This window comes from Oncorhynchus gorbuscha, linkage group LG20 (assembly GCF_021184085.1).
Source record: "Oncorhynchus gorbuscha isolate QuinsamMale2020 ecotype Even-year linkage group LG20, OgorEven_v1.0, whole genome shotgun sequence".
Lineage (NCBI taxonomy): Eukaryota > Metazoa > Chordata > Actinopteri > Salmoniformes > Salmonidae > Oncorhynchus > Oncorhynchus gorbuscha.
This window is the reverse complement of record NC_060192.1, coordinates 42,754,196-42,769,528: the sequence shown is the minus strand read 5'-3', so window position 1 is coordinate 42,769,528 and position 15,333 is coordinate 42,754,196. Positions and strand designations below refer to the sequence as shown.

Sequence of the window (15,333 nt, the reverse complement as noted above, 5' to 3'; positions counted from 1 at the left end):
TCAGTCATAATAATAGAGTAGTAATAATCAGTCATAATAATAGAGTAGTAATAATCAGTCATAATAGAGTAGTAATAATCAGAGTCATAATAGAGTAGTTATAATCAGAGTCATAATAGAGTGGTAATAATCAGTCATAATAATAGAGTAGTAATAATCAGTCATAATAATAGAGTAGTAATAATCAGAGTCATAATAATAGAGTAGTAATAATCATTCATAATAGAGTAGTAATAATCAGTCATAATAATAGAGTAGTAATAATCAGTCATAATAATAGAGTAGTAATAATCAGTCATAATAGAGTAGTAATAATCAGTCATAATAATAGAGTAGTAATAATCAGTCATAATAGAGTAGTAATAATCAGAGTCATAATAGAGTAGTAATAATCAGTCATAATAATAGAGTAGTAATAATCAGTCATAATAATAGAGTAGTAATAATCAGTCATAATAGAGTAGTTATAATCAGAGTCTTAATAGAGTGGTAATAATCAGTCATAATAGAGTTGTAATAATCAGAGTCATAATAATAGAGTAGTAATAATCAGTCATAATAATAGAGTAGTAATAATCAGTCATAATAGAATGGTAATAATCAGAGTCATAATAGAGTAGTAATAATCAGTCATAATAATAGAGTAGTAATAATCAGTCATAATAGAGTAGTAATAATCAGTCATAATAATAGAGTAGTAATAATCAGTCATAATAATAGAGTAGTAATAATCAGAGTCATAGTAATAGAGTAGTAATAATCAGTCATAATAATAGAGTAGTAATAATCAGAGTCATAATAGAGTAGTAATAATCAGTCATAATAGAGTAGTAATAATCAGTCATAATAATAGAGTAGTAATAATCAGAGTCATAATAGAGTAGTAATAACCAGTCATAATAATAGAGTCATACTAATAGAGTACTAATAATCAGTCATAATAATAGAGTAGTAATAATCAGAGTCATAATAGAGTAGTAATAACCAGTCATAATAATAGAGTCATACTAATAGAGTAGTAATAATCAGTCATAATAATAGAGTAGTAATAATCAGAGTCATAATAGAGTAGTAATAATCAGTCATAATAATAGAGTAGTAATAATCAGAGTCATAATAGAGTAGTAATAATCAGTCATAATAATAGAGTAGTTATAATCAGTCATAATAATAGAGTAGTAATAATCAGAGTCATAGTAATAGAGTAGTAATAATCAGTCATAATAATAGAGTAGTAATAATCAGAGTCATAATAGAGTAGTAATAATCAGTCATAATAGAGTAGTAATAATCAGTCATAATAATAGAGTAGTAATAATCAGAGTCATAGTAATAGAGTAGTAATAATCAGTCATAATAATAGAGTAGTAATAATCAGAGTCATAATAGAGTAGGAATAATCAGTCATAATAGAGTAGTAATAATCAGTCATAATAATAGAGTAGTAATAATCATTCATAATAATAGAGTAGTAATAATCAGTCATAATAGAGTAGTAATAATCAGAGTCATAATAGAGTAGTAATAATCAGTCATAATAATAGAGTAGTAATAATCAGAGTCATAATAGAGTAGTAATAATCAGATTCATAATAATAGAGTAGTAATAATCAGAGTCATAATAATAGAGTAGTAATAATCAGTCATAATAATAGAGTAGTAATAATCCGTCAATAGAGTAGTAATAATCAGTCATAATAATATAGTAGTAATAATCAAAGTCATAATAATAGAATAGTAATAATCAGTCATAATAGAGTAGTAATAATCAGTCATAATAGAGTAGTAACAATCAGTCATAATAGAGTTGTAATAATCAGAGTCATAATAATAGAGTAGTAATAAATAGTCATAATAATAGAGTTGTAATAATCAGTCATAATAATGGAGTAGTAATAATCAGTCATAATAATAGATTAGTAATAATCAGAGTCATAATAGAGTAGTAACAATCAGTCATAATAATAGAGTAGTAATAATCATTCATAATAGAGTAGTAATATTCAGAGTCATAATAGAGTAGTAATAATCAGAGTTATAATAGAGTAGTAATAATCAGAGTCATAATAGAGTAGTAATAACCAGTCATAATAATAGAGTCATACTAATAGAGTAGTAATAATCAGTCATAATAATAGAGTAGTAATAATCAGAGTCATAATAGAGTAGTAATAATCAGTCATAATAATAGAGTAGTAATAATCAGAGTCATAATAGAGTAGTAATAATCAGTCATAATAATAGAGTAGTTATAATCAGTCATAATAATAGAGTAGTAATAATCAGAGTCATAGTAATAGAGTAGTAATAATCAGTCATAATAATAGAGTAGTAATAATCAGAGTCATAATAGAGTAGTAATAATCAGTCATAATAGAGTAGTAATAATCAGTCATAATAATAGAGTAGTAATAATCAGAGTCATAGTAATAGAGTAGTAATAATCAGTCATAATAATAGAGTAGTAATAATCAGAGTCATAATAGAGTAGTAATAATCAGTCATAATAGAGTAGTAATAATCAGTCATAATAATAGAGTAGTAATAATCAGAGTCATAATAGAGTAGTAATAACCAGTCATAATAATAGAGTCATACTAATAGAGTAGTAATAATCAGTCATAATAATAGAGTAGTAATAATCAGAGTCATAATAGAGTAGTAATAATCAGTCATAATAATAGAGTAGTAATAATCAGAGTCATAATAGAGTAGTAATAATCAGTCATAATAATAGAGTAGTTATAATCAGTCATAATAATAGAGTAGTAATAATCAGAGTCATAGTAATAGAGTAGTAATAATCAGTCATAATAATAGAGTAGTAATAATCAGAGTCATAATAGAGTAGTAATAACCAGTCATAATAATAGAGTCATACTAATAGAGTAGTAATAATCAGTCATAATAATAGAGTAGTAATAATCAGAGTCATAATAGAGTAGTAATAATCAGTCATAATAATAGAGTAGTAATAATCAGAGTCATAATAGAGTAGTAATAATCAGTCATAATAATAGAGTAGTTATAATCAGTCATAATAATAGAGTAGTAATAATCAGAGTCATAGTAATAGAGTAGTAATAATCAGTCATAATAATAGAGTAGTAATAATCAGAGTCATAATAGAGTAGTAATAATCAGTCATAATAGAGTAGTAATAATCAGTCATAATAATAGAGTAGTAATAATCAGAGTCATAGTAATAGAGTAGTAATAATCAGTCATAATAATAGAGTAGTAATAATCAGAGTCATAATAGAGTAGTAATAATCAGTCATAATAGAGTAGTAATAATCAGTCATAATAATAGAGTAGTAATAATCAGTCATAATAATAGAGTAGTAATAATCAGTCATAATAGAGTAGTAATAATCAGAGTCATAATAGAGTAGTAATAATCAGTCATAATAATAGAGTAGTAATAATCAGAGTCATAATAGAGTAGTAATAATCAGATTCATAATAATAGAGTAGTAATAATCAGAGTCATAATAATAGAGTAGTAATAATCAGTCATAATAATAGAGTAGTAATAATCAGTCAATAGAGTAGTAATAATCAGTCATAATAGAGTAGTAATAATCAGTCAATAGAGTAGTAATAATCAGTCATAATAGAGTAGTAATAATCAGTCATAATAATAGAGTAGTAATAATCAGTCATAATAATAGAGTAGTAATAATCAGAGTCATAATAGAGTGGTAATATTCAGTCATAATAATAGAGTAGTAATAATCTGTCATAATAATAGAGTAGTAATAATCAGTCATAATAATAGAGTAGTAATAATCAGAGTCATAATAGAGTGGTAATAATCAGTCATAATAATAGAGTAGTAATAATCAGTCATAATAATAGAGTAGTAATAATCAGTCATAATAATAGAGTAGTAATAATCAGAGTCATAATAGAGTGGTAATAATCAGTCATAATAATAGAGTAGTAATAATCAGTCATAATAATAGAGTAGTAATAATCAGTCATAATAGAGTAGTAATAATCAGAGTCATAATAGAGTAGTAATAATCAGTCATAATAATAGAGTAGTAATAATCAGAGTCATAATAGAGTAGTAATAATCAGATTCATAATAATAGAGTAGTAATAATCAGAGTCATAATAATAGAGTAGTAATAATCAGTCATAATAATAGAGTAGTAATAATCAGTCAATAGAGTAGTAATAATCAGTCATAATAGAGTAGTAATAATCAGTCAATAGAGTAGTAATAATCAGTCATAATAGAGTAGTAATAATCAGTCATAATAATAGAGTAGTAATAATCAGAGTCATAATAGAGTGGTAATAATCAGTCATAATAATAGAGTAGTAATAATCATTCATGATAGAGTAGTAACAATCAGAGTCATAGTAATAGAGTAGTAATAATCAGTCATAATAATAGAGTGGTAATAATCAGTCATAATAATAGAGTAGTAATAATCAGAGTCATAATAGAGTGGTAATAATCAGTCATAATAATAGAGTAGTAATAATCAGTCATAATAATAGAGTAGTAATAATCAGTCATAATAGAGTAGTAATAATCAGAGTCATAATAGAGTAGTTATAATCAGAGTCATAATAGAGTGGTAATAATCAGTCATAATAATAGAGTAGTAATAATCAGTCATAATAATAGAGTAGTAATAATCAGAGTCATAATAATAGAGTAGTAATAATCATTCATAATAGAGTAGTAATAATCAGTCATAATAATAGAGTAGTAATAATCAGTCATAATAATAGAGTAGTAATAATCAGTCATAATAGAGTAGTAATAATCAGTCATAATAATAGAGTAGTAATAATCAGTCATAATAGAGTAGTAATAATCAGAGTCATAATAGAGTAGTAATAATCAGTCATAATAATAGAGTAGTAATAATCAGTCATAATAATAGAGTAGTAATAATCAGTCATAATAGAGTAGTTATAATCAGAGTCTTAATAGAGTGGTAATAATCAGTCATAATAGAGTTGTAATAATCAGAGTCATAATAATAGAGTAGTAATAATCAGTCATAATAATAGAGTAGTAATAATCAGTCATAATAGAATGGTAATAATCAGAGTCATAATAGAGTAGTAATAATCAGTCATAATAATAGAGTAGTAATAATCAGTCATAATAGAGTAGTAATAATCAGTCATAATAATAGAGTAGTAATAATCAGTCATAATAATAGAGTAGTAATAATCAGTCATAATAATAGAGTAGTAATAATCAGTCATAATAGAGTAGTAATAATCAGTCATAATAGAGTTGTAATAATCAGAGTCATAGTAATAGAGTAGTAATAATCAGTCATAATAATAGAGTTGTAATAATCAGTCATAATAATAGAGTAGTAATAATCAGTCATAATAATAGAGTAGTAATAATCAGTCATAATAATAGAGTAGTAATAATCAGTCATAATAATAGAGTAGTAATAATCAGAGTAATAATAATAGAGTAGTAATAATCAGTTACTATTTTGTTATCTGGTGAGGGTGTTGGGGGCAAACCTGTGTAGAGAACTGTGATACAGCTGTATGATAATGATGAATATGATTTTCCCAGGTCAATGTGTATGTGTTGGGGGCAAACCTCTACAGTCCAGTTTTCAGTCAGAGGTTCTACCTGGCGGAGACCAGAGAGAACGCACCTGCTGGATCCAGAGTCATACAGGTGAGAGGTAACACTGACACTAACTTCTACAGGTGAGAGGTAACACTGACACTAACTTCTACAGGTGAGGGCTAACACTGACACTAACTTCTACAGGTGAGGGCTAACACTGACACTACCTTCTACAGGTGAGGGCTAACACTGACACTAACTTCTACAGGTGAGAGGTAACACTGACACTAACTTCTACAGGTAAGGGCTAACACTGACACTAACTTCTACAGGTGAGAGCTAACACTGACACTAACTTCTACAGGTGAGGGCTAACACTGACACTAACTTCTACAGGTGAGGGCTAACACTGACACTAACTTCTACAGGTGAGGGCTAACACTGACACTAACTTCTACAGGTGAGAGCTAACACTGACACTAACTTCTACAGGTGAGGGCTAACACTGACACTAACTTCTAAAGGTGAGAGGTAACACTGACACTAACTTCTACAGGTGAGGGCTACCACTGACACTAACTTCTACAGGTGAGTGCTAACACTGACACTAACTTCTAAAGGTGAGAGGTAACACTGACACTAACTTCTATAGGTGAGAGGTAACACTGACACTAACTTCTATAGGTGAGAGGTAACACTGACACTAACTTCTATAGGTGAGAGGTAACACTGACACTAACTTCTATAGGTGAGAGGTAACACTGACACTAACTTCTACAGGTGAGGGCTAACACTGACACTAACTTCTACAGGTGAGGGCTAACACTGACACTAACTTCTACAGGTGAGGGCTAACACTGACACTAACTTCTATAGGTGAGAGGTAACACTGACAATAACTTCTACAGGTGAGGGCTAACACTGACACTAACTTCTACAGGTGAGGGCTAACACTGACACTAACTTCTACAGGTGAGGGCTAACACTGACACTAACTTCTACAGGTGAGAGGTAACACTGACACTAACTTCTACAGGTGAGGGCTAACACTGACACTAACTTCTACAGGTGAGGGCTAACACTGAGACTAACTTCTACAGGTGAGGGCTAACACTGACACTAACTTCTACAGGTGAGAGGTAACACTGACACTAACTTCTACAGGTGAGGGCTAACACTGACACTAACTTCTACAGGTGAGGGCTAACACTGAGACTAACTTCTACAGGTGAGGGCTAACACTGACACTAACTTCTACAGGTGAGAGGTAACACTGACACTAACTTCTACAGGTGAGGGCTAACACTGACACTAACTTCTACAGGTGAGGGCTAACACTGAGACTAACTTCTACAGGTGAGGGCTAACACTGACACTAACTTCTACAGGTGAGAGGTAACACTGACACTAACTTCTACAGGTGAGGGCTAACACTGACACTAACTTCTACAGGTGAGGGCTAACACTGAGACTAACTTCTACAGGTGAGGGCTAACACTGACACTAACTTCTACAGGTGAGAGGTAACACTGACACTAACTTCTACAGGTGAGGGCTAACACTGACACTAACTTCTATAGGTGAGAGGTAACACTGACACTAACTTCTGACTGAAGAGGTAACACAGGTGAGTGCTAACACTGACACTAACCTCTACAGGTGAGGGCTAACACTGACACTACCTTCTACAGGTGAGAGGTAACACTGACACTAACCTCTGACTGAAGAGGTAACATAGGTGAGAGGTAACACAGGTGAGTGCTAACACTGACTCTAACCTCTATAGGTGAGGGCTAACACTGACACTAACCTCTACAGGTGAGAGCTAACCTGCATGCATACTTTAGAATTCAAATATCTGACAGGATTCCATGTCTGCCATGATTCCATATCTGCCATGATTTCATATCTGACAGGATTTCTTTATAAACTGTATGTATGATGATAACTGCTGGTGTGTTCTGGTTTGAGTTAAGAATTCAAATGAACGAGATGATCACAGAACTATAATCTAGTGTTGATTGTGTCAATACTAATCAATCAATAAACCAACCAGCCAACCGACCAACCGACTAATCAATCAATAAATCATGATTCTCCCTCCAGGTGCGTGCTACGGATGAGGACTCAGGTCTGTTTGGTCAGGTGACCTTCACGTTCATCAACGACTTGGGGAAGAGTAAGTTCAGCATCGACGCTAAAGGCCTCATCACCACCGCACAGAAACTAGACCGTGAAAACCCTAGCAACAAGGACATAGTCCTCACCGTCATGGCCCTTGACGGAGGAGGTACAGAGAGGGGAGGGTATGTGTTTGGGGGAGGGGGGGGGTATGTGTTTGGGGGGAGGGGGGGTGTATGTTTGGGTGGAGGGGGAGGTGTATGTTTGGGGGAGGGGGGGTGTATGTTTGGGGGAGGGGGTGTATGTTTGGGTGGAGGGGGAGGTGTATGTTTGGGGGAGGGGTATGTTTGGGGGAGGGGGGGTGTATGTTTGGGGGAAGGGGGGGTGTATGTTTGTGTGTTTGTTTGTTTGTGAAATGCCAGTATAGTTTTGATTGGTCCTTCGAGCCGGTGGTTTCATCAATCATCAGTAGAGCATCAATGATCAAAGTATCAATAACACATTCAGCATCCGTAACACTGTTACTATCATGTCTATAACACTGTTACTATCATGTCTACAACACTGTTACTATCATGTCTACTACACTGTTACTATCATGTCTATAACACTGTTACTATCATGTCTATAACACTGTTACTATCATGTCTACAACACTGTTACTATCATGTCTATAACACTGTTACTATCATGTCTACAACACTGTTACTATCATGTCTATAACACTGTTATTATCATGTCTACAACACTGTTACTATCATGTCCATAACACTGTTACTATCATGTCTACAACACTGTTACTATCATGTCTATAACACTGTTACTATCATGTCTATAACACTGTTACTATCATGTCTACAACATAAAACCATTACTATCATGTCTATAACACTGTTACTATCATGTCTATAACACTGTTACTATCATGTCTATAACACTGTTACTATCATGTCTACAACATAATACTGTTACTATCATGTCTATAACACTGTTACTATCATGTCTATAACACTGTTACTATCATGTCTATAACACTGTTACTATCATGTCTATAACACTGTTACTATCATGTCTACAACACTGTTACTATCATGTCTACAACACTGTTACTATCATGTCTATAACACTGTCACTATCATGTTGCCAGGTCGTGCAGCATTCTGTACAGTCCGTGTTGTGTTGACTGATGAGAATGACAACGCCCCTCGGTTCAGGGCGGTGGAGTATCGTATGAGCATCAAGTCCAATGTGGCCAAAGGATCGTTGGTTACCCAGATCCAGGCCTCAGACCTTGACACTGGACCCAATGGAAGGGTCATCTATTCCCTGTACAGCGAGGCCCGCCTGCCCCTGGTTGACGTACTGGAGGTGGGTCGAGGCGGGGGCTGTGTCTGGGGTCGGGTCTTTGAAAAGCACACAACCTATTTGACAACTGATCTTCTTCTTTTTTCCACCAGGTGGAGCCAGACAGTGGTTGGATGGTGACGAAAGGATCTCTTCTCCATCTCCAGGGAACCATCCTATCCTTCTTTGTCAAGGCTACAGACCGTGGCTCCCCGGCAAAACATTCTCTGGTCTCAGCCTTCATCCATGTCCTCCACCCGGACGCCCTGGTCCCCTCCTTCACCCAGCCTCAGTACTCCTTCACCATACCAGAGGACACACCTGTGGGCACGGCCCTGGGAAACATATACCTGGCCCCAGGACAGACTGGGGCTTACACCGCTGTGGGGGGAGAGACTCCCGACAGCAACCAGGAAAGAACAATATTATTTATAATATATGATAATCAGTGCATTCATGAAGTATTCATACCCTTTGGCTTTTGCCACATTTTGTTACGTTGGTCTTATTCTAAAATGTATTACATTGTTTTTTTACCTTCATCAATCTACACACAATACCCCATAATGACAAAGCAAAAATAGGTTTGTATTTTTTTTTGTAAATTTGTAAAAAAAAATAATTAAAAAAAAAAAATGTAAATCTTACATTTACATAATTATTCAGACCCTTCACTCAGTACTTTGTTGAAGCACCTTTGGCAGTGATTAAAGCCTCAAGTCTTATTGTGTATGACGCTACAAGCTTGGCACACCTGTATTTGGGGAGTTTCTCCCATTCTTCTCTGCAGATCCTCTCAAGCTCTGTGAGATTGGATGGGGAGCGTTGCTGCACAGCTATTTTCAGGTCTCCCCAGAGATGTTCGATCGGGTTCAAGTCCGGGCTCTAGCTGGGCCACTCAAGGACATTCAGAGACTTGACCCGAAGCTGCTCCTGCATTGTCTTGGCTGTGTGCTTAGAGTCGTTGTCCTGTTGGAAGGTGAACCTTCGCCCCAGTCTGAGGTCCTGAATGCTCTGGAGCAGGTTTTCATCAAGGATCTCTCTCTGTACTTTGCGCTGTTCATCTTTTCCTCGATCCTGACTAGTCTCCCAGTCCCTGCCGCTGAAAACATCTCCAAAGCATGATAATGCCACCACCATGCTTCACCGTAGGGATGGTGCCAGGTTTCCTCCAGATGTGACGCTTGGCATTCAGGCCAAACTGTTCAATCTTGGTTTCAACAGACCAGAGAATATTGTTTCTCATGGTCTGAGAGTCCTTTAGGTGCCTTTTGCCAAACTCCTAGCGGGCTGTCATGTGCCTTTTACTGAGGAGTGGCTTCCTTCTGGCCACTCTACCATAAAGGCCTGATTGGTGGAGTGCTGCAGAGATGGTTGTCCTTCTGGAAGGTTCGCCCATCTCCACAGAGGAACTCTGGAGCTCTGTCAGAGTGACCATCAGGTTCTTGGTCACCTCCCTGACCAAGGCCATTCTCCCCCTATTGCTCAGTTTGGCCGGGCGGCCAGCTCTAGGCAGAGTGTTGGTAGTTCCAAACTTATTCCATTTAATAATAATGGATGCCACTCTGTTCTTGGGGACCTTCTGTGCTGCAGAAATGTTTTGGTACACTTCCCCAGATCACAATACCCCATAATGACATCACAATACCCCATATTGACCAAGTTAAAACATGCTTTTAGAAATGTTTACTAATTTATGTAAAAATGAATACAGAAATATCTCATTTACATAAGTATTCACACCCCTGAGTCAATACTAAGGTGAATTCAACTCTGTCTATTGAAAAGCAGAGTGAAGCAGGTTTCTTTTAGGATTTTGCCTGTTCTTACGTTTATTTCTTATCCTGAAAAAACACCCAGTCCTTAACGATTACAAGCATACCCATAACATGATGCAGCCACCACTATGCTTGAAAATATGAGGAGTGGTACTCGGTGATGTGTTGGATTTGATTTGCCCCAAACATAACACTTTGTATTTCAGGACAAAAAGCTGATTGATGTCCTCCTCCCACTGGACCATCTCTATGGGCTTGTTGATGTCCTCCTCCCACTGGACCATCTCTATGGGCTTGTTGATGTCCTCCTCCCACTGGACCATCTCTATGGGCTTGTTGATGTCCTCCTCCCTCTGGACCATCTCTATGGGCTTGTTGATGTCCTCCTCCCTCTGGACCATCTCTATGGGCTTGTTGATGTCCTCCTCCCACTGGTCCATCTCTATGGGCTTGTTGATGTCTTCCTCCCTCTGGACCATCTCTATGGGCTTGTTGACCATCTCTATGGGCTTGTTGATGTCTTCCTCCCTCTGGACCATCTCTATGGGCTTGTTGACGTCCTCCTCCCACTGGACCATCTCTATGGGCTTGTTGACCATCTCTATGGGCTTGTTGATGTCCACCTCCCTCTGGACCATCTCTATGGGCTTGTTGACCATCTCTATGGGCTTGTTGATGTTCTCCCCCTGGACCATCTCTATGGGCTTGTTGATATCCTCCTCCCTCTGGACCATCTCTATGGGCTTGTTGATGTTCTCCTCCCTCTGGACCATCTCTATGGGCTTGTTGATGTCCTCCTCCCTCTTGACCATCTCTATGGGCTTGTTGACCATCTCTATGGGCTTGTTGATGTTCTCCCCCTGGACCATCTCTATGGGCTTGTTGATATCCTCCTCCCTCTGGACCATCTCTATGGGCTTGTTGACGTCCTCCTCCCTCTGGACCATCTCTATGGGCTTGTTAATGTCCTCCTCCCTCTGGACCATCTCTATGGGCTTGTTGACGTCCTCCTCCCTCTGGACCATCTCTATGGGCTTGTTGACGTCCTCCCACTGGACCATCTCTATGGGCTTGTTGACCATCTCTATGGGCTTGTTGACGTCCTCCTCCCACTGGACCATCTCTATGGGCTTGTTGACCATCTCTATGGGCTTGTTGATGTCCTCCTCCCTCTGGACCATCTCTATGGGCTGGTTGATGTCCTCCTCCCACTGGACCATCTCTATGGGCTTGTTGACCATCTCTATTGGCTTGTTGACCATCTCTATGGGCTTGTTGATATCCTCCTCCCTCTGGACCATCTCTATGGGCTTGTTGATGTCCTCCTCCCACTGGACCATCTCTATGGGCTTGTTGATGTCCTCCTCCCACTGGACCATCTCTATGGGCTTGTTGACATCATCCTCCCTCTGGACCATCTCTATGTGCTTGTTGACCATCTCTATGGGCTTGTTGACCATCTCTATGGGCTTGTTGAACATCTCTATGGGCTTGTTGACCATCTCTATGGGCTTGTTGACCATCTCTATTGGCTTGTTGACCATCTCTATGGGCTTGTTGATATCCTCCTCCCTCTGGACCATCTCTATGGGCTTGTTGATGTCCTCCTCCCACTGGACCATCTCTATGGGCTTGTTGATGTCCTCCTCCCACTGGACCATCTCTGTGGGCTTGTTGACATCATCCTCCCTCTGGACCATCTCTATGTGCTTGTTGACCATCTCTATGGGCTTGTTGACCATCTCTATGGGCTTGTTGACCATCTCTATGGGCTTGTTGACCATCTCTATGGGCTTGTTGACGTCCTCCTCCCACTGGACCATCTTTATGGGCTTGTTGACTATCTCTATGGGCTTGTTGATGTCCTCCTCCCTCTGGACCATCTCTATGGGCTTGTTGACCATCTCTATGGGCTTGTTGACGTCCTCCTCCCACTGGACCATCTCTATGGGCTTGTTGACCATCTCTATGGGCTTGTTGACGTCCTCCTCCCTCTGGACCATCTCTATGGGCTTGTTGATGTCCTCCTCCCTCTGGACCATCTCTATGGGCTTGTCGATGTCCTCCTCCCTCTGGACCATCTCTATGGGCTGGTTGATGTCCTCCTCCCACTGGACTGTCCAACTCCTCCCACTGTGTGATGTCAGAGTAGACCACCGTTGTCCCGGGGAACATTCAGATGACTAACTCTAAATCAGCTCTCATCTGACGAACCCAGGGCTGTCCCCCACCGAGGCGGGTGACTATGATGTCAGGGGGAGCAGCAGCACAAGGCCCTCTGTTAGCTCAGAACAACATAGAGCAGTTTGACCCACTGCATTCCTCGCTCTCCGAGCCACCTCATCTGACTGTAGTCAAAGGAGATGTTGTGATGCTTTCTTCTCCGACCAGTGGATCCATAAATTACCAACAAGCCACACAGTCTTCATGCTGACGTCCATGTTGATGAATGAGTAAATGCCCGGAAGCCCGCGAAAAAAAGGCTGCCAAATGTAGTAGTAGTTATAGATGTGGAATGAATAGAACTGTATTACAATTGAAAAGGGATCATACTCAGATTCCTTTCCTGCTCCTGTTTCAGTGAAGTTTTAAACGTACAATTTAGACTTTTTCTAGGACAATAAACCCCTTTTCTGTATGTTGTTCATTTATAGTCAACATTCCCATTGAAGCACCAGTCTGTTCTACTTGTTGTATTTCTATGTGTTTGAGCGTAAGACGTTATCTCTGCTCTGAAAGGATCTCCTGTCAGACTTTTCACTCTTTCCTATTTTGTCTTTCTTTGGCTAATTTACTCTTACGTTTTACTTTTATTGCTGTGTAATGTTGTACAATAATGTTGTATAATAATGTTGTATAATAATGTTGTATAAAACATAGAAATTAGAAGAAAAAAAACCCGTTTTAAGTGAGAAGTAGGCATTGGTCTAAAGCCAAAAAAGAAAGGACATTCACATCAGCACAACAATCCCTACTTCACCCATGCTCTACCAAGGATTTCCAGCACACAGCTTTGACCTACTTTAGTGTCTACTTCTCACTTAAAACATAGTTTGTTGTTTCTAATACAGATTCTAATGCATTGTCACACTTTATTTTGTTAAAAGCTTTTATGACGTCATAATGATATTGCCCTTTTGTGTTTCTCTACAGGGAGGTACGTTCCTGGTGGAGAGAGAGACGGGTCTGGTCCGGCTGACCAACCCTCTGGACTATGAACTGGTCAGCATCTTCAGGTTTAAAGTCTCAGCTACGACTCGACGAGACCTCATAGAGTCCATCTCTACTGTCGACGTGGAGGTGAAGGTGAGGAATTGACGTGTGTGTGTGTGTGTCTGTCTCTACTACAACACGACGAGACCTCATAGAGTCCATCTCTACTGTTGACGTGGAGGTGAAGGTGAGGAATTGACGTGTGTGTGTGTGTGTGTCTGTCTCTACTATGACACGATGAGGCCTCATAGAGTCCACCATCTCTACTGTCAAAGGTGAGGAATGATGTGTGTGTGTGTGTGTGTGTGTGTGTGTGTGTGTGTGTGTGTGTGTGTGTGTGTGTGTGTGTGTGTGTGTGTGTGTGTGTGTGTGTGTGTGTGTGTGTGTGTGTGTGTGTGTGTGTGTGTGTGTGTGTGTGTGTGTGTGTGTGTGTGTGTGTGTGTGTGTGTGTGTGGCAGGACTGTAGAATAACATATTAAACACGTGGAGGTTGGGTTTCTACCCTTTCCAAAAGAGTTTGATTCAGTTTACTTAACCCTCCTCCTCTTCCTCTCTCAATAGATTCTGGACATAAATGACAACAAGCCATTGTTCGAGACCAGTTCCTACGTTGCCATGGTGATGGAGGGGATGCCCGTGGGTACCAGGGTGGTCCAGGTGCGGGCGCTCGACCCTGACTGGGGCTCAAACGGACAGGTATTATATTGTCTTCTCTGTTATTATTTACTTCATTATTATCATGTTATCATCTTAGTATAATATTATCATCTGATTATCATATTATATTACCATCTGATTATCATACTATATTATCATCTGGTTATCATATTATATTATCATCTGGTTATCATATTATATTACCATCTGATTATCATATTATATTATCATCTGATTATCATATTATATCACCATCTTATTATCATATTATATTATCATCTTATTATCATATTATATCACCATCTGATTATCATATTATATTACCATCTTATTGTCATATTATATTATCATCTTATTATCATATTATATTACCATCTGATTATCATATTATATTATCATCTGATTATCATATTATATTACCATCTTATTGTCATATTATATTATCATCTTATTATCATATTATATTACCATCTGATTATCATATTATATTATCATCTGATTATCATATTATATTACCATCTGATTATCATATTATATTATCATCTTATTATCATATTATATTACCATCTGATTATCATATTATATTATCATCTGATTATCATATTATATTATCATCTGATTATCATATTATATTACCATCTTATTATCATA

At 37.2% G+C, this 15,333-nt stretch overlaps 1 protein-coding gene across 1 annotated transcript in view; it reads left to right on the top strand.

The window, feature by feature from the left end:
- Window positions 1-15,333, top strand: part of LOC124006919 (protocadherin Fat 3-like) — a 272,695-nt gene that overhangs the window by 201,266 nt on the left and 56,096 nt on the right. Inside the window, exons 41-46 of the mRNA XM_046317109.1 lie at window positions 5,570-5,677; window positions 7,676-7,859; window positions 8,838-9,058; window positions 9,148-9,449; window positions 13,968-14,118; window positions 14,587-14,721. Coding sequence (XP_046173065.1) covers window positions 5,570-5,677; window positions 7,676-7,859; window positions 8,838-9,058; window positions 9,148-9,449; window positions 13,968-14,118; window positions 14,587-14,721 — 1,101 coding nt within the window. The remainder of the gene's footprint in view (window positions 1-5,569; window positions 5,678-7,675; window positions 7,860-8,837; window positions 9,059-9,147; window positions 9,450-13,967; window positions 14,119-14,586; window positions 14,722-15,333) is intronic.